Genomic DNA, 19,162 nt, shown 5'->3' with positions numbered 1-19,162 from the left:
ACAGCAAACAGCAAGTGAAAAGAATACAACACCCCACCAGCCACCGACCCATAACTCACTCCACCCTGCCCGGCCGAGCACCATGTGCTCCCTCCTCCATCTTTCTCCACAGCTCCCCCCCTCCAGCTTTCTCTTTCCCAGTATGCATCCTGGGCATCACGTGCTATGGTATGGAATACCTCATTGCCTAGCCTGGGTCAGGTGTCCTGTCTCTCCTTCCTCCCGGCCTCCCCCTGGCTGGAAAAAAACTTGAACAAAAACACCCTCAAAACATGCTCAAACCATGACAACTCCAAACAGCTCAGGCGCCGTTTATTTTTGCCCGAGACAAAGGCAAAGCTCAATGACAAGGAGTGGAGCGGCCCCGGTTGTTGTTGTTGTGGTTGTTGTTGTTGTTGCTGTTGTTGTTGCTGTTGTTGCTGCTGCTGTTGTTGCTGCTGCTGCTGCATTCCCTCCCATTACCTCAAAGCGGGGCTGGCAGCCGCCATGACCGCTGCCTGCGCACGCCCTGGCCCCACCTCCCGCTGCCGTTTGACCCTCCCTGGCCACCGTCGCGCCCGGTAACGGCGTCTCCGCGGCCTTGGCACTCTCGGCGGGGCCGGGCTGGCCGGGCGGCGGCTGCCGAGGGCCCGCAGGGCCGCACGGCGATGTCGGGGTTGAGTAACAGCGATGGAGCCACCTCTTCCTCGGGCAGTTCGAGCTGGGAGCGCGGCCGCCTCTCGCTGCCGTCCACCTCCCGGAACGGAGCCGTGCCTCAGCGGCAGCCGCACGGCCGCTCGCCGGGATCCGCCGACGGAGACATGGAGGAGGCGGGTGCGGAGGGCGAGCAGCGGCTGGAGGGCGGCGAGGGCGATGAGCGCAGCAGGAGGATCATCCGGAACCAGTACCGGGAGCTCATCTACAACGTGCAGCGTAAGCCGGGGAGCGGCGGCCGGGGCCCGGCCTCTCTGTGTGAGGAGCTCGTAACGCTCCCCTGGAACACCGTGTTCTTGGGGTTGCTGAAGCGATGGGCCTGCGGTTGGATCCAGAACTTGCCTCCCTGGAAGCATTTACATGCCCTGGGATAGCAAGGTTGTGAAGGATTGACCCGCCCCAACTGCATTGATGCAGCGGGCCAAACTGTCAGCTTTAGACCTGGAGATAGACCCACAGCCTTTAATTTTGTCTTAATGGTGTTTGAGCTTTAATTTGGGTGCAAGTATGTGCCCGGACCTGAAAGTTGTTCGTGGGCTTTCCAGAAAATGCTATGGGATTTTTAGCAGCTCTTTAGATAGATGTGTCAGCACTTCCCACCTGTGCCGTTGGAGTGTCATGGTTTTCTCATAGAAACATGGTTGTTGGAGTAAACCCTGCTGAATTTAGCAGTTTGTGGTCCTGGTATTTTGTGCATGCTCCAAAAATGTGTGGTGTTGTTTTACAAGGGAATACAATGGAATTCATGGATTATCCAGTCTGTGTTTATGCAGAAAACAGCAGTGGTATGTGAGGCCATAGAGATAGTGTAGATCTCTAAAAGCAGTGTTGTGAGTAGCTGTTTATGGAACTGGACCTCTGAGGCCTTGTTAAATCATACATAGACTGTGATATACGACTGACTTGAGTTTGACATGGTGATCTTCAGAAGTTATTAAGCATTCATTTTGAGGGTTTTGTTTGTTTGTTTCATGAAAATCCCTAGTAACCTAAAGGTAAGATGAATAACATGGTAGCTGGTAGCAGCTTTGACACAGATACAGGTGTTTTACTGGAACCAAGAGGGGTCTGCTAACATGAATTCATAGAATCCCAGACTGGTTTGGGTTGGAAGGGACCTTAAAGCTCATCCAGTTCCAACCCCTGCCACGGGCAGGGACACCTTCCACTGGAGCAGCTGCCCCAAGCCCCTGTGTCCAACCTGGCCTTGAGCACTGCCAGGGATGGGGCAGCCACAGCTTCTCTGGGCACCCTGTGCCAGCACCTCACCATCCATGTACAGTATAGATCTTACACCATTGAAGTAAATGCAAAATTACTTCAAACTGAGTTAATGCATGTACATTAATAAAAATGGAGCCCACGTAGTCTTGCAATTAAGGTGTTATAACTATATTCTGTATTTTTGTATGCGTGACTCAGCCAGTTCTGGTTAAGGTGTAAATCTGTATTTCTCGATGCTTCTATATTTAAGTAACATAAGATTTCATTTGTTTGTCCCCCAGAAAACCGTGAGGATATGCTGAGTTCAAAAAGCAACAGGCTGACAGAAGCTTTGGAAGAAGCCAATAAACTGTTTAGTGGAGGTAAAACCAATTCTGTGGTCCTTGTTAGAGGTGTTTGCTTGACAGCTGGCCACGTGTGAGGCGATGATGCCTTAGAAACAAAAAAGGGCAATAAAATGAAGTTGAAGGTCAAGTACTTTACCAGAATTATTAAAGTATGACTTAAAACAGATATGTCTCTCTGAAGAGGAACTATTTGAATACGTTGATATGAGAAAACTAATGTTACTTTTGTATTTATTTGTGCTTGGAAGTTCTCGCTGCTTTATCTTGACACTGCAGAACAATATACATAAGCAGTAGATATAGAAGCTATCAGAGGGATTCATTTCACTTAGAGAGATGGAAAACATGTCAACAAAGAAGGCATTTTATTCTTTAGGGTGCTGTGTTATTTTTCTATGGTTGCCTTTGTCAATGTCATTCTCTCCTTTTCCTTTTCTCTTATTTTTGAATGCAAATACTATTATAAGGATTATGTAAGTACAGGTGTTAGAGGTCATTGCAATGAAATGATTTATAAAGCTTTATACCTAGGATAGACTGTATGCTAAATTTTCTTATTGTATTTTTGACAATTTCATCTTATTAACATATAATCTTTCCTGTAACAGTTTCCAGTGCACGAGAAGCTGCCCTTGATGCCCAATTTCTTGTCTTAGCATCAAATCTAGGAAAGGAGAAGGCCAATGAGTTGCACTCTGAAATGACAACATTTGATTCACTAGTATTTGCAGAAGACTTGGTAAGTTCTAGACTGAATTTGCCAACAGGTTTGCTAGGGGTTTGCCCTGTTTGTTACAGAGTAAGTTTTCAGGCAGTACAGAACAGTTCTGATGGAATTTAACTCTTCCTGTGAATTTCTTTGATTAATATTCTGGTTAGTGTTGGAAATTGTTCATAACTATGTATTGAGCATTTCCACTATGCAGAGGGGAAAATATAACTTAAAATGCAGACATCCCCTCCCATTGGTTTATTGCTGCTACTTTATCACACTTTGGTTTGTGCTGTTAAGGTAGCCTTGTACACTTTCTTTATGCTACTACTGTTTTGTAGTTTCAGTAGCTCTGAGTAGTTTATTCCCTCCACTGCTTTATATGTTTTCGGAGTTCTTAAGGCCCCATGTCACTGACATGACATGGGACTTTACTTGCATGCTTTTAGACTTGACATGTTTGTCTCTTTGTGCTGTGACTGGATGGAAGAGTCGGTTTAGAATAGCTTTGAAGAAGAATTTGTGTTTTATTCCTTCCTCCCCTCCCTGAAAATTTTCTCTTGTGTTACAGCAGGTTAGTGAGGAGCGTGAGTCTTTGGTCAAGTCTAGAACTCTGCAATATAAAAAACCCCATCAAGTTAAATTGTTTTGAAGTTTTCTTTCTGGGGAGGTCTGGCTGCTGGCTGTAAGGCTGAGTCAAATATGCTGTTTTATGGTGTTCCAGGTGTCCCTGGAAGTGTGTGGTGTTCAGAAACTGTGAGACACCTTAGCTTTATAGTGCGATTTAAGTAGTCCTGGAATGGTTTGGGTTGAAATGACCTTAAAGCTCATCTAGTTCCAACCCCCTGCTATGGGCAGGAACACCTTCTGCTATCCTACATGGTCATTTCATGGAAGTTCTGTTGGAATGTAGGCAGTTTTGTTTACTTGTAGCTCTTTTTTTCAATGCTTGCTGTGAACACAAGTGTGTATGTGAGTTTTTTCCTGTTTTCACAGTATTTGCAGGAAGGTTGAGGTTCTTGTACAGTGGTATTAAGTATTAATCTAGCAAGACAAACACTGTGATATAGTATTTCACCATTGAAGTATTTGCTGCTCTTTAAGTGAATTTTCATTGCAGCTTTTGTTTTATCTTCTAGTTAACTTTCATGGGTATAAATCGCGTAGAAGCAGAAGAAAATGATGATTCTGAGAGCATTTCAGGCTATTTGCCTAGTGATGCCTGGTATAAACTGGGAGAAGAAACAGAAAAGTACTTCAAAAGAGCACCTTCTTTTCACTACATGTAAGTTTATTTAAGGAAATAGTATGAACTGCAGCACAAGTCAATGGCCCTAATTGATTCTTATAATTAATGCCCTGGACTTGAATAGAGTTTAATCTAGGGTCACAAGAGTGTCAACAAGAGCTCAGGTGTGCTCTCTGTTCTTAGGGTATGGTGAACTCCTTGTCTCCAAAAGATTTCATAATGTTTCTTTCTCTGATTTTGATTTGGCTTGGCTACAAAATAGCATCACTTGTATCTAGCAGAGAAAGCAAGATATTCTTGATTTACGTGTTTCAGACCAAACCCCATAGAAGCGATTGTCTTTCTTTTAAAAGCTGACTCTTCCCTCATCTTTCTCTCCCTGTCCAAGTTGCAGCCAGAATCATGAATACAGGAAACCTGTTCCCCCCACCCTAGACAGTGTTGGAAGATCAGTCCATCAGGGTCTGTATCTTTTACCTGATGATTCCGTTATCAAGAAGAGACCAACAGTTCTTGTATACCTGTGTTAAAGGGTTGTCTTTTAGAATCTTGCATTCTGTCTTTGCCTTCAGAAGAAATCACCTGATTACTGGCAAGTGGCCTATGTAGAATCAGCATAATCTCTCATTTTGTGTAAGCAACCCATTGATAGGAGCCTTTTTATCTGCTGTCAAGTGACCCTTAGTCACCTGGCTTATAGACAACTCTCCAATTTAAATGTCTCATAAAGACAGCCATAGCAAGATATAGTTCCATTAACAGTAGAGTTGAGAGAGTATTATTCAGTTGTCTATGCTTTTACACTTGTTCCACCCCCCCCCCAATAAGTCTCACTGTAAGAAGGCTGCTGAATATACTAATTTGATCATACAATATCTGATATTTAATGACGGATGGCTAATTAAGATGATTCAATCTTGGGTTTGCCCATTCAAGCTCTAAAAGATAAGTGTTTTCTAAACCTTTTTATTATTTTAAGACAAAAGTGGCTGCAAGAAAGATTGCTTTCTCATTAATTATATTTTGACTTAAGTAATGATGGACTTCTTTATACACACATCTTTTGATGGAGGATATGTGAATATAAAATGTAAATATAATAAAGTGTAGTTCTTGGTTTAGGAAAAGAATTGCTAATTTATGACTCTATCCTTGATGGGCTCAAACTTGAAGAGGGGAAGTTAAGGTTAGATATGAGGAAGAAGTTCTTTACTGTTAGGGTGGTGAGGCACTGGAAGGGGTTGCTCAAGGAAGCTGTGAATGCTCCATCCCTGGCAGTGTTCAAGGCCAGGTTGGACAGAGCCTTGGGTGGCAGGGTTTAGTGTGAGGTGTCCCTGCCTATGGCAGGGGGGTTGGAACTGGATGATCTTAAGGTCCTTTCCAACCCTAACTATTCTATGATTCTATGTTTATCTGAGACCTGAGTTATTTTTTTTCATGGTTCATCTATGATTTCTGAAATGGAGTAATTGCAGCTCAAGATAGGGAAAAATAAGTGCTGTAAAATATTTGGGTACCTGCTGAACTAACTTGAATTTAGTCTCAATTCACACTCTCCTTTAGTCATCTAGCTTGGTGGAGATTCAAGGCACTCAAAGTTAGGAGCCTAAGTTCGTTATATAGTCAATGGAGGGAGGTAAGCACTTCAAGTGCTGAAATCTAGCACATATATTGCATTGCTTAATGAGAAATGTTGGATCTCGTCTTAGTGTACCGAATGTTCTTATAATTGACTATATATGAAAAAAATTGTAAACCTGAGCTTACAGAAACAAAACAATAGATAAAAAAAGAGATAAATACCATACGGAGAGAGTTTTCAGACAGGAAAATCTGTAATAAATTGAAATGGAGATGGAGGAGAATATGAATTCCATTTCTTACTTAGCTTTCAGAAAAGGAGATTTAAAATTTTGTGTTAAAGTTGGAATAATTGCACCAAATTTTATGCATCTGTTGTTAACTCTGGTATGAGGCTGCCAACATATATTGGGAACAACCTTAGGGGATGGTTGTTTACAGAAATCTATGTGTGATGAGGCTTTATTTTTAGAAATCAGTCATTACTTGGCATCTTTATCAGCAGAGCAATTGCTCGCTTTATAGGTTTCTTAGCATATCATATAAAATATATTTCCATATATGTGTTCTTTTTATCTTGGTTAGGTTGGGATCTTTCAAATCTGATCCTCCTGTACCAAGGCAACGGATTGAGAGGCAGAAAAAGTCTACAGGAACAGAAGAAAAAAGGGCAATGCCTGCTCAGGTTTGTGAACTGTTATCTTTATTGATGATTTGTTATGGCACAGTTATTAAAACTGCCTTCTAAATCTTTCTAGTTCATGTTGGTTTGGGGTTTGTTGTTAGGAACTGTGTAGGATTCAGACTGAAGAATTCTGACCATTATTAGGCTTCTTGATTTGTTTTGTGTGGACTGCAGTATTTCACTGAGTGAAAGGAAGTAGGATTTACAGCCTGATTTTACAACTTCAAATTAGCTTATTTGCTCTGATGTTTGTTGCTTTGAAAAGAAATGAAACAGAAACTTCTCTGCATTAGTGTCTCAGCTTTTAGTTATAAAACATCTAACAGTCTATATCATTTGCACAGAAATACAGGTAACAACAGACTAATTGACTTCCTTAATCACTATTTTCTCTGCTTTCTGTTTTCCCATTCCTTCTGTTATACTCTGGCAGAAAGGCCAAAGTCTGAGAATACTTCCAGGGAGGCTTCCTTTGAAAGAATAAACCATGTCGATATAGGGAGCCTCTGGCTGATAATGCCAGTGTATAGAGGCAGTGTCATAGAATCCCAGACTGGTTTGTGTTGGAAGGGGCCTCAATGCTCATCCAGTTCCAACCCCTGCCACGGGCAGGGACACCTTCCACTGGAGCAGCTGCTCCAAGCCCCTGTGTCCAACCTGGCCTTGAACACTGCCAGGGATGGGGCAGCCACAGCTTCTCTGGGCACCCTGTGCCAGCACCTCAGCACCATCATAGTGAAAATGTTGAGTATGGCTTTTTAAATACAGCCTACTTCATAATAATCCAAATAGTGATAGAAGATATTCTGATACAGTTCGTACTGGGAAGAAGAGGAGCTGGGGAGTTTGAGACAGTTGTTTCAAAAAGCAAGTGATTGCTGTTTGTGGCTTGCTTAGGGAAATGTGGATGATCACATCACATACATCTAAATCTGTGTTAGGTATAGTTTTGTGTGCAAGTTTCTGTAGCTTGCAGGGTGGTCAAAGGGAAATTGTTACCTAACTGGAATAGCAAACAGGTTGCTGAAGACTGGTTGAGAAGCATAATTGGTACAGTGCAGGTTACAGTACTTGGAGGTTGCTTTGGAGTCCCCTGCTGTACAGCTCATGAGCAAATCTAAAATCACAATCGTGTCCTTTGACCATGTTAAACTTCACTTTTCTTACATGTAAACTTAGGTGCTTTTCTGAGAAGATCTTTTAACTTTTCATTCTTTCAATGAACTGCTCTTCTGCACCTATAAATAAACTCCTACAATAAACTCACAGACTATGTGCCATTAGGCATTACTCACAACTATTGGAAAGTAAATGCAGACCTGTAAATAAGCTGAAAACATACAAACTACAGCCTTTCAGGTTGATTCTGTAAGATGGGAATTGATTCCTAAAGCACTGTCGAAGTTGTCTTGCGTTTGCATACCTGTGTCTGTGACTGTGCATGTGTGGCATAGAGAGAAAAATTCACCTTTTAAGTTAAGTGTTCATAAAAGGCCCTTTTCATCTTCTTGTCTTGCCACAGGGGTTATTTAAGGTGAAACTCTGTTTCTTTTTTCCAGTTAAAAAAAATGGAGGAGTCTCATCAGGAAGCTACAGAAAAAGAAGTAGAGAGGATCTTGGGATTATTGCAGACTCATTTTGAAAATGATCGTAAGTATGATTCCAATAAGCTTTTAAAGCTTAATTTAAGAAGATGAACACTCTTAATCAGTTAATCTTAACAGTTAAGAGTGATTAGATGGAGTTTGCAAGTAGAAAGCTCTTATGTTGAGAGGGCTGGGCTTGTTCAGCTTAGAGGAGAGAAGGCTCTGAGGAGACATTAGAGCAGTTGTAATACCTACAGGAAACCTGGAGAGGGGCTTTGGACAAGGGCCTGCAGGGGCAGGCCAAGGGGAATGGCTTGAACCTGCCAGAACAGGGGAGACTGAGCTGAGCTCTTAGGCAGAAGCTCTTCCCTGTGAGGGTGCTGAGGCACTGGCACAGGGTGCCCAGAGAAGCTGTGGCTGCCCCATCCCTGGCAGTGTTCAAGGCCAGGTTGGACACAGGGGCTTGGAGCAGCTGCTCCAGTGGGAGGTGTCCCTTCCGGTGGCAGGGGTTGGAACTGGATGAGCTCTAAGGTCCTTTCCAACCCAAACCAGGCTGGGATTTTATGGTTCTTCCAAGATTCTATAAAATCTTAATGTTGAAGGTTACAGACTATTTTTATGAACACTAATTGACTGCTGTTTGCTGCAATGTAAATTTAAACCCTATCCTCTCTCACTAGAACATTCCATTTTTTAGAGGGGATCAAGTAGTTATCAAGTGTGTGTGTGGCAAAGATTGTTTTCTCCCATCATCTCTAGAAACTTTGCTTCTTTCTGTGGGCAACTGGGAATTCAGCTTTGTAACTAAATGGACATAAACAGTCAATCAGCTTTTAAAAGGAGCCCTGACTTTGTGTGTGTGTATATTAGGTTTGTGTATACCCCCTGTTTGGTTTTTTAACAACCCCTTTCTTCCATCTCCAGCTAGTACACCTATTTCCTTCTTTGATCTTGTGATTGATCCCAACTCTTTTGCACGCACTGTGGAAAACATCTTTCATGTGTCCTTCATTATAAGGGTAAGGCATGACATGTTCTTGAAATCTTATTTTGGATATTGGAGTTACCTAGAAATATGATTTTTTGTTTTCATGGCTTCAAGATTGACAGATTAGGATTTAAATACTAGGAATCCTAATTTGTTTTCTACAAACAGTCTGTGATATTTTAGTAATTGAATGAAAAAGAAACCAGAGTTGACAGTATAATATTTATTAGGTTTTCTATTATAGTTAATTTACCAGCAAAACAATAATGAAACTTTTTCTGTTGTGCACATCTCAAAGGGATTCTGCCTCACTTCATGTTAGATTTTACAAGAGCAGTCAGGGAGTATAGAAGTGTTATTGAGGCTACTGTAGGAAAGTATGTTAGTGCAGTGTTTAATACACCTTTGGAATCTGTAGATTTGCACTACATACTTCGTTTGTCAAATAACGTGAATTTGGGAAAACAGAAAACCTTGCAAATATATTTGTCTAAATTTAGGTTCATACTGAAAAATTATGTGATCATGGAGGGTCCACTCAAATATATTTAATGAATAATGATTTTTAATAAAACAGTTTTTTTTTCTAATCCAAGTCACCAATTGTCCTACATCAGCTGCATTATTTGTGACTGAATGAATGCTGTTTTTACACTACTCTTATTTGGTATGCCAGTTAAGACTGTATATCAATACATGTACTTGTTTATGATATGTTAAAATATGAAATTTCATTGCGTTATCTTAATCATCTCTTCTGAAACTTTAAATCCTGTCTTTTCAGGATGGTTTTGCAAGAATAAAGCTGGATGAAGATAAATTGCCAGTAATAGGTAAAATCTAGCTTTAAAAGACTATTTTTTTTTGTTATTGAAAAGTAGCTACATCTTGCATGTTCACAAAGTTTCAGGTATATTTTTAGCTGCAAGAGTAGAGATTTGGGGATATCCAGTGAGTGTAATTGAAGGCATAAAGAGATTTATGAGAGGAACTGAAAGTATTGAGTCTGTTAATAAAAGGAAAGGGAATAACCTTTTATTTCAAAGTGATATCTTCACTAATACATAAATGAACATTGTTAGGTTTTGCTGAGAAAACAGATTTTTGGATGCAAGAAGTCTCCTTTACCTGTGGAAGTGCTGCATCTTCAGAACAGTTGTAAGGGAAATGCCATCCTATGTAGGAGGTCTTTAGCTTTCATTCTCATAGGATATCAGTGGGATTTTGGAAAGGATGAAATACTTAGGTCCTTCTGTGACTTAAATGTTAGTTCCTCAATTTTTAGGAGTTAAGACTTGAGAAATATCTTAAGGAGTGTATGCTACAGCCTATTGCTGGAGACTGTCTTCATGCAGCATGTATCATTGATTTGCTTTTTCTGAAGCTTTTGTATTCCTGGAGGAGACTGACTTTATGAGTGTAAAGACTCTGGAAATGCTGTATTTTGCACAGAGCCTTCAGAAGACAACGAGGAAAGGGAGGATGGCCATAGTGCTGGAACACGGAACCAGGTTGTCTTGTCTCTGAACTATAAAGACTGGAAGGTATAATAGATAGCTCTTGATACATTTGATTATTTTTTATTAAGTGTAGGAATATATCTACTGCACTGTTAGGTACTCTGATGAGGACGGGCGTTCCTCTATTATCACTGCATTTAACTTTGTGGTTTCCAAAACAATCACAAATCTAATGAATGCTTTTAACTGCAAGAACACTGAGAATTGGGATAGCAGTTTCATCTTTGATCTTTGAAGCCTGCCCAGTTTAAGTGCTTTTAAGTTGTGCAGTGACTTGCTTTTACTGTTTTGTATAAGGACTGCAAAAACAGCATCTGTTTCTTCCCTTCCTGAGTGATAGTTGCTTTTAGAGGGGAAGTTCTCTGTTCAATTTCCTCACTGCTTGCTGTTTGTACTAGATCTTAAACAAAAAGTAGTTTCTGTCATGTACAACTCCTCTCCTTTGTCCCTCACTCAAAGATACTTAGGAATTTGAAGTAGTGCTTCAGTATGAGAAACTTTATTACGTACGTGATGGTAACTTCAATGAAATGGAAATAATTCAGTTCTTGTAACTTACATACTTTTGTCATCCCTAACCAGGAGATTGTAGAAACATTTGAAATAACAGAACCCATGATTAGCCCTCCTTGCCATAGAAATGAAGATGAAATGGAAACAGATTAATACTTCAGGTAAGTTCTTTTAATAAATCAAGCTAAATAAGAATACTTATTTAATAAATCAAACTAAATAAAAGAGGATACAGTGAATGAGTTCCTTATGCATGTTGAAGAACTGCAGGGAAACTACCTGTGACTTACAAATGTTGAAAAACTATGAGCAGGGCAACTTCATAGCATCTGGAACATCGTTGATGTCTTAATGGAACAAAGTAATCTGATCTTTTATGCAGTAGTTAAATGAAAACACCCTTTATTTTTACACATGGCAGTCACTTTAAGTGGCATACTTGAGTTAATTTGTGTAGCTTTATACTCGGAATGCAGTGCTGTTTAGAATCATAGCTTAGTTTTTGCACCTTTTATTTTTAACCTATTGGCAGCTGATGTTAATAGAAGGACTTGGGGAAAAAAGAAGGGAATACAGTCAGCTTTCCTCGAAAATCCATTCAGCCCTAGCATTGAATTCGTTTATTGTCACAGCTGTTTGCTAAGTTCCAGATCTTAATGCCTGTTGTCTTACTGGCTTTTTCTCTTTTTCTCTTTCCCCTTAGGTGCCTTACAGAAAATATTTTAAAATGTTTCATTCAGAAAGTATTTTATGTGTATATATATTGTAAAATTATTTTTATTAGAACATCTGGACACTTCCTGTGCACTGGTTTGTTGATACCTGTCACGGGGTTATTACCATACACTTTCTATTTATTATGGAGTAGTTTGCTACTTTACATAGAGTTTACAGACGCTACCAAGTAAAAATGAAATGCTGTCCCCCTTCATACCTCCCTCGTCTCGCCCCAGTAGTGGCCTGCAGGTGGAATTGACATGGTTAACCATCTCTGCTGCGATAATCCTGTTACCTAGATGAGTTTGGGTGCTGCAGGAGAAATTGATGACGTCTTTCTGCTCTAAGTCCTTTGGAAACCAAGGTTTGAGTTTGCAAACTTGATCTCGGTGGCATGTAAAAGTCCTCTTTCCTTAAACTTAGTTGGACATCAGGTGTATCTGGTTTTGTAACTAAGGCAGGACAGCTATATGTGGCCATGACATTATTTTTTTAATTCAAAATAAATAAAATTTAGCTCCATCTTCAGAAAATCCTCTTTGGAGGAGCACTGTCTCTGAAGTTTTTAGGACTTCTATCATCAGGCAGGGTTCTGATCAAGCAGCTGGGGTAGGAGGACCTGCTGATGCTGTTAGAGCGTGTTTCTGGGGGTGATAACGTGGGCAGGCCCCGAGGGTGTGTGAAAGCACAGTTCCATCATCTCTGCTCACCTACACCAGAACGCAGAGAGCTCTTTTAGCGCAGCGCCATCAAACGGGGCCAGGCCTCCTCCGAGGGCCGCCTCCACCTCACTTCGCCCCGGCGGGGCGCTGCGGGCAGGGCCGCTGAGGCGAGCCGGGCCGCCGTACGCCATGCCTGTGGCCGTGGTGGAGTACAAGGGCTGGAAGGAGGGCTACCGCTGCGGTTACTGCGCCTCGGAGCAGGGGAAGGTCTCCGCCGGTAAGCAGGGGGCTGCGGGACGGGACTGAGACACTGATCTCCAGCGGCAGGGCAGCCGCCCTCACTAAACATGGCGGGTCCGCCATTTCCTGTGGACGCTCCCCTTGCGCTGCCCTCAGCAAAGATGGCGGCTGCGGCTGCTTCCGGGCGGCCGGGGCTGCGGTGCATGGCGGCGGGCAGGGCGCTGTGGTGAGCCGGGCGGCGGGGCACGGCCGGAGGGACACCGCGGGGATGGCGGCGGCCGGCGGCTCGCCGAGCATCGTGGAGTACTTCGGCGGGGAGGATGGCTACCGCTGCGGCTACTGCAAGAACGAGACCGGCAACCTCTCCCACGGTGCGGCCCGCGGGCAGGGCGGGCTGAGGGCCGGGGTGCTACCGAAGGTGGCTGGAGGCCACCGAGCTGCTTTACCTGGGGCTGAGGGAAGCCTGTGAGCAGCAGCCTCCGCCTTCCCTTCGTCCTTTCGGGAGCGAGCATTGCCCTTCTCCCGACGGCACCCACCGTCCCCGGCTCCGGGCGTGGGGGCTCCGAGCGGCCCCGGGTACCCGGGCAGCCCGGGCAGGGCCGGTGTGGGGCCGCGGGGGCCGGAAGCCTCTCCTCATGGTCGGGATCGATAAGAGTGCTTCTTCAGTTTCTTCAGTTCCTTCAGGCTAGGGTGAACCATGAGAAATAACGGGTGTGTAGAGCATGAACTATTTAATTACTGCTGTCATAATGTGCGCACCCTAAGTAAGGATGTAGTTAGGGTCTCTCCCTAAGTGTTCTCTCGGTGCAGTTATACTCCTGAGGCGCAGCTGCCCTGCCTGACCCTTCACTGGTGGTGGAGGCTCCATCTCCACGGGGTTAACCCAGGCTCAGTGTGTTGGCCTGGCCAGGCGTGATGGCTCTAGATCTGTGGCTGGACGGGTTTAGCTCAGGACAGCTCGATGGGAAGCGGATGATGCTCTTTGCTGGGTGAAGAGGTGACACGCATTCCCTGAGCTCTGCTCCACCTGGCAGCTGCTGTCCAAGGGATCCCTGGGAATGATGTGTGTCAGCTTCAGCACTGCGCAGAGGAATTCTGGCTCGGTGTTTCCAACAGATTAGAACAAAATTAAGGAGAGATTCTGTGTTATTTGGTTGGTTTATCTCTGGCAAAAGTAGCAGGCAGGGAGGTGAAATTTACCTTGTGCAGTGTAGAATCAGAATAGCCTGGGCTGGAAGGGACCTTCAAAGCTCATCTGGTCCAACCCCCCCTGCAAGGAGCAGGGACATGTTCAGCTAGATCAGGTTGCCCAGCTGGCTTTAATGTCTCCAGATATGGCACATCCACTGCCTCTCTGTGCCAGTATTTTACCACAGTTTGGTTTGCAAGTTGGTTTGCATCTCAAGGTCTGTATTAGTTTTGGTGTTTTCACACTTTGTGTGTTGAAATCAGTAATTTATGACATACATGAATATGCTCAGTCCTTGAAAGTAATTTATTTGTAACTCGCCATGAGCTACTCAGATTTACAGTCATATTTTTGGTTATCTTCTTTTATTTTAAAGCATATCCATGGTCAGTCACATGTATTACTGTTTTATTTATTGCAGGTATGTGGGCTCATTCGATGACAGTTCAAGATTACCAGGATCTCATAGACAGAGGATGGCGAAGGTAAATTTAAAACAAAAGACAAAGCCCTGTTGACAGGTTAGATAGAGTTTAGAATCCAGTTTTAAAACTTAGGTCTGTGACCTGGGCTCAGCAATAGCAGTCATTTTTTCTCTTCCTTAGTAGCTGGTGCAGTGCTGTGTTTTGACTTTCAGCCTGGAAACAGAGCTGATAACACCAATGTTTTCAGTTGTTGCTAAGTAATGTTTAGTCTGACCAAGGACTTTGTGAGTCTCATCCTCTGCCAGGGAGGAGGGGAAGCCAGGAGGAAGCAGAGACAGGACACCTGACCCAAACTGACCAAAGAAGTATTCCGTACCACAGCATGTCATGCCCAGGATGTAACAGAGTTACCCGGAAGGGCTGGTGTACTTCTGGGTTGGATGGGTATTGGTCGGGGCGTGGTATTTGTATTCTCTCCCCTTGTTATTTCCCTTATCATTATTATTATTGGTGGTAGCAGTAGTGATCTGTGTTATACCTTGGTTACTGGACTGCTCTTATCTCAGCCCGTGGGAGTAACATTCTTTTGATTCTTCTCACCATCCCTCTGGGAGCAAGGGGAGGGAAGAAGTGGGGGGGGGGGGAGTGAGAGACTGTGTGGTTGACCGGGCTTAGACCATGGCAGTCTGTGAAAACAATTGGCTAGTTTCTCTTAGTAATTGCAATAGATCTGTCTCTGCAGTGCTCTTTGCAGTTTTATAGAATCTTTGAACACGAAAATACTCACTTATAGAATCACAGAATCCCAGAGTGATTTGTGTTGCAATGGCTCTTAAAGCTCATCCAGTTCCAACCCCTGCCACAGGCAGGGACACCTTCCACTGGAGCAACTGCTCCAAGCCCCTGTGTCCAGCCTGGCCTTGAACACTGCCAGGGATGGGGCAGCCACAGCTTCTCTGGGCACCCTGTGCCAGCGCCTCAGCACCCTCACAGGGAACAGCTTCTGCCTAGCACCTAATATTTTAGAAAGATAGTATTTTAATATAGCAGCAGAAAGCTGAAGAACTTGCTTCCTGGTTTCTGTTACTCATCATGTAATATTTTGATATTATTTTAACAAAAATGGTTGGTCTTAAATTTATTTTGTAGTATAAGCAACAACAAATTGATGTGTATTATTACTTTTAGAAGTGGAAAATATGTCTACAAACCCATCATGAATCAGACATGTTGCCCTCAATACACAATAAGGTAAGAAGCTCAAAATCTACTGTGATTTGACTGCTTCAGATACGTTCAACCGCTTGTGTTTACTGCTTTAAATATGTAACAACACTTGAAAGGTTTATCTGCTTGTACTGATACTTTGAAGGCTAAATAAGTGCTGTTGGGTTTGTGCATAGGCACATCAGTGGCTTTCTGATGGCTCCCTATAAGTAACCTGCTAAGTGTACACCCTTGCCTTTTGCTTCTGGGTTGCAATCCAGAGTCCTGAGATTGCTGTCTTGCTTGCTAGTTTCAGGTGAATTATAATGTCTGTATCCTACAAACACTGCCTTAGTAGCCCAAATAAGAGAGGCTGTCCGTTAAACAGGGTATGAATAATTCTAGGTATGCTTTTCCTGTGTATCAGGTTGGTATCAATGCTGTATCTGTAAGATGAATAAGTGAAAGAATCTATTTTATTAGCCTCCTAGGAAAGCCTTTATGCACTGCTTGAGGTCACCTTGGCATATTTTAGTGATTATTATGATATACACTCAAAACATGGCATAAAGAATGACATTATGCAGTACAGGTATTATATGTGTATATGATATTATGCAGTGTAATGTTATTAACTCAAAAGTAATGATAAACTATTTGACCACTTCATATAATGAAACTTAAGAAATAGAAAATACATATATAGTGTATTTTTAAGTGGTTCTTTAACCTGTATTATTTCTGAAATAATCTTTCCCAAAAGAAATCATAATCTTTTCTTTTTAAGGTGCCAGGCCTTGAATTTTCAGACCTCCAAATCTCACAAGAAAGTTCTGAAGAAAATGCTGAAATTCCTTTCCAAAGGGGATGTTTCGAAAGTAGTGAGTGAAGGTAAAGAAATTCTTCACGTTTGAAAATGAATAGTGATGGTTGAAAAGAGGATCAGCTACCTGCTTGAATGATCAAATGGCTGATATGCCTTGATCTAGAGCCAAGCTGAGAGAGCTGGGCTGGTTCAGCCTGGAGAAGGCTCCTTAAGGGCTCCAGGAAACCTCGAGAGGGGCTTTGGAAAAGGGCCTGTAGGGACAGGCCAAGGGGAACGGCTTTAACCTGCCAGAACAGGGGAGACTGAGCTGAGCTCTTAGGCAGAAGCTGTTCCCTGTGAGGGTGCTGAGGCGCTGGCACAGGGTGCCCAGAGAAGCTGTGGCTGCCCCATCCCTGGCAGTGCTCAAGGCCAACAGGGGCTTGGAGCAGCTGCTCCAGTGGAAGGTGTCCCTGCCTGTGACAGAGAAAAGGAAGAACAAGCAGGGAAAGGAGGGGTTTTCTTTCACGTGATTCAACACTCACACCCTGTTTATCCAACCCTAAAGCCACCTATTTTCAGCTGTGGTGGAACTTGTGTTTGGTTCTGAATCATTATAATTTGCCTCTTGTGTGTATGTGAGGCTTTTGTTTTCTTTTTTCTTTTAGTTGTTATTTGCTTGAAGTTATGGCATGAAATTAGTTGAATGACCCATTTTGGTGGAGAAAACTGTTCTATAGTAATTCAGGGTTGTAAATGAAGTTTTCTGTGTTTTGACTGTACAGTTGTAAAGTTTAGTATTAATGGTGCAAAAGTGTGAGCTGTGGTCATACAGAGAGAAATTTACTCATGCAGTTGTTAATTACTTACAGAAGAGCCTATGGATTCTCATATAGAGGATGTGGGTGCCTGTGATTTTGCCTACAAAGGTGAATCGCATGTCAGTCAGTCCGAACTGACTCCCCTGGGTGTGGATCACGCTGAGAGGGTGGACAATGAAGATCAGGACACAGGAGAAAAGAAAGAAGAGGGGAATGTGCAGAAGGTGGATTCAGATTCTCTTCAGCTGCATGCAGATAAAGAGACACCAGTCCCTGGAGAACCATCACATTCGGCTAAAGTTGTTCATGCACCACCTAAGCCAGGTAGTAATTGGAATACACTGTCACAGTTCACATATTGTTGAAGTCCTTTGTTTAATCTTGCCTAGTACCTCGGTAATAATTTCTATTTCCAATACTCTTCCCAGTTTATGGAATTTTATGGTATAAATTGAGAGGTGCTGCATGGTACTTGTTTTCTTGGTTTTTCCTGCAAGTTGCATTAATTTTCATTATTTATTGAGTACATATCTACAGCTGATAGTTTTCTGTGAGGCGATTGAAGCTCACCAGACTTTGGGACCAGTTTCCAATTCAGGATACTTTTGTGTGCAGAATAAGATGTACATCCAGCTTTTTCTTTCCTCTGTAGGATGTGGTGTCTCAAGCTTTATGCACCTTGAGGAATGGTTCATAGAATCATAGAACATCTCAGATTGAAAGAGAACCATAAGCATCATCAGGTCCAGCTGCCTGAGTTGGATTCCGTGGCTGTGCAAGACTAAGAGCAGGATACAGCTTTGGCTGCAGGAGTGCCAGTTACTCAGTTAGGTTAAGGCATGACCTTGCCTCTTGTACAGCAGTGGGAAATCAGTTTAAGATGCAGAAAAACATCTTAGTGTTGTTTTTATGTTTCTTCATTTCTGTAGGTCATCTTCTTCTAGTACAGTTTGTATTGTTTACAGCCTGTGAATAGACCCTTGTGAATAACTTTTTTAAGACTGTGTTTTTATGCTCTTATAGACTACTTGCTACAGACCTAAGTGGCACTGGAAACACATTGAGTATATTGTTGCATTGTTATTTTGTAGGGTTAAAGAAAATTATATAGCTTTCTGCTGATTAAAAAACCCAAAGAAATAGAGGTACTTCTGGTCCTCTATAAAAAAATGGCATTTTCTAGGTAAGCAGATTTAATAGATTGAAAAAATCTGTTTAGGAGCTTTCCTTGTTTTATGTTTTGGCTAACTTTAGACTAGAAAAGCAGTGTCACTGGAGGATGTGAGCAGCTCTGAGGAAAGGACTTGAGGGTGCTGGCTGATGTGATGCTTCCCGTGACCTGACTTCAGTGTGCACTCAAGCCCAGAACCCCCCATGTGCTGGGCTGCACCTCCAGAGCATGAGCAGCAGGTTGAGCCAAGGGGAATGGCTTGAACCTGCCAGAACAGGGGAGACTGAGCTGAGCTCTTAGGCAGAAGCTGTTCCCTGTGAGGGTGCTGAGTCGCTGGCACAGGGTGCCCAGAGAAGCTGTGGCTGCCCCATCCCTGGCAGTGCTCAAGGCCAGGTTGGACACAGGGGCTTGTAGCAGCTGCTCCAGTGGAAGGTGTCCCTGCCCGTGGCAGGGGTTGGAGCTGGATGAGCTTTAAGGTCTCTTCCAACACAAACCATTCTTTGTTGTGCATATTTTCAGAACCCTCTTGTTTTTTAAATAACTAATGAAAAACTCTCATGTATCTAAACTTCATTTGGGAAACAGACGATGTGGCCATTGACAGCAGATGGCAGCCTTGGGTAAAGATTCTGCCTGTAAATGTGCCTTTCGTTTGAGAAAGGTGAGAGATACGGGCTTTAGTTCTGTGACAAATAAAATTAGGTAAAACTTTAAACACTGGAAACAGACATAAAGAAATCTTGAGCCATTGTGCTCCTTGGGTTTACTTCTATAGAGGAAAAATACTTATAGAATCACAGAATGATTTGGGTTGGAAAGGACCTTAAGATC

The 19,162-nt window shown here is 42.8% G+C and overlaps 2 protein-coding genes across 5 annotated transcripts in view; both read left to right on the top strand.

The window, feature by feature from the left end:
* The first annotated feature begins 545 nt into the window (after window positions 1–545).
* Window positions 546–12,342, top strand: NSMCE4A (NSE4 homolog A, SMC5-SMC6 complex component). Its single transcript, XM_005154593.4, has 11 exons — window positions 546–912; window positions 2,199–2,279; window positions 2,873–3,003; window positions 4,116–4,261; window positions 6,392–6,491; window positions 8,051–8,141; window positions 9,002–9,096; window positions 9,850–9,898; window positions 10,518–10,609; window positions 11,168–11,259; window positions 11,802–12,342. Exons 1-10 carry the CDS (start codon window positions 648–650, stop codon window positions 11,249–11,251), a joined length of 1,134 nt encoding a protein of 377 aa, XP_005154650.4. The 5' UTR covers window positions 546–647; the 3' UTR covers window positions 11,252–11,259; window positions 11,802–12,342.
* A 247-nt stretch (window positions 12,343–12,589) lies between these two features.
* ATE1 (arginyltransferase 1) overlaps window positions 12,590–19,162 on the top strand; it is an 86,528-nt gene continuing 79,955 nt past the window's right edge. Inside the window, exons 1-5 of one of the 4 annotated variants that reach the window (XM_034062445.1) lie at window positions 12,590–12,754; window positions 14,328–14,391; window positions 15,520–15,582; window positions 16,325–16,428; window positions 17,212–17,484. In XM_034062445.1, coding sequence (XP_033918336.1) covers window positions 12,667–12,754; window positions 14,328–14,391; window positions 15,520–15,582; window positions 16,325–16,428; window positions 17,212–17,484 — 592 coding nt within the window. In that variant the 5' untranslated portion in view covers window positions 12,590–12,666. Of the gene's footprint in view, window positions 12,755–12,901; window positions 13,089–14,327; window positions 14,392–15,519; window positions 15,583–16,324; window positions 16,429–17,211; window positions 17,485–19,162 lie in introns of those variants that run through there. The other 3 variants (XM_034062444.1, XM_034062443.1, XM_034062442.1) reach the window with 3 other exon arrangements.

Source organism: Melopsittacus undulatus, chromosome 4 (assembly GCF_012275295.1).
Source record: "Melopsittacus undulatus isolate bMelUnd1 chromosome 4, bMelUnd1.mat.Z, whole genome shotgun sequence".
Taxonomy (NCBI): domain Eukaryota; kingdom Metazoa; phylum Chordata; class Aves; order Psittaciformes; family Psittaculidae; genus Melopsittacus; species Melopsittacus undulatus.
Note: the sequence above shows the minus strand (reverse complement) of the source record. Positions and strands in the feature narration are given on the sequence as shown.

Bases quoted from the DNA above. Each gene is read 5' to 3' on its own strand.
- NSMCE4A (XM_005154593.4), top strand. From the start codon at position 648: ATGTCGGGGTTGAGTAACAGCGATGGAGCCACCTCTTCCTCGGGCAGT. The intron at 913-2,198 runs GTAAGCCGGGGA...TTTGTCCCCCAG, and splicing joins GCTCATCTACAACGTGCAGC to AAAACCGTGAGGATATGCTG. The intron at 10,610-11,167 runs GTATAATAGATA...ATCCCTAACCAG, and splicing joins TGAACTATAAAGACTGGAAG to GAGATTGTAGAAACATTTGA.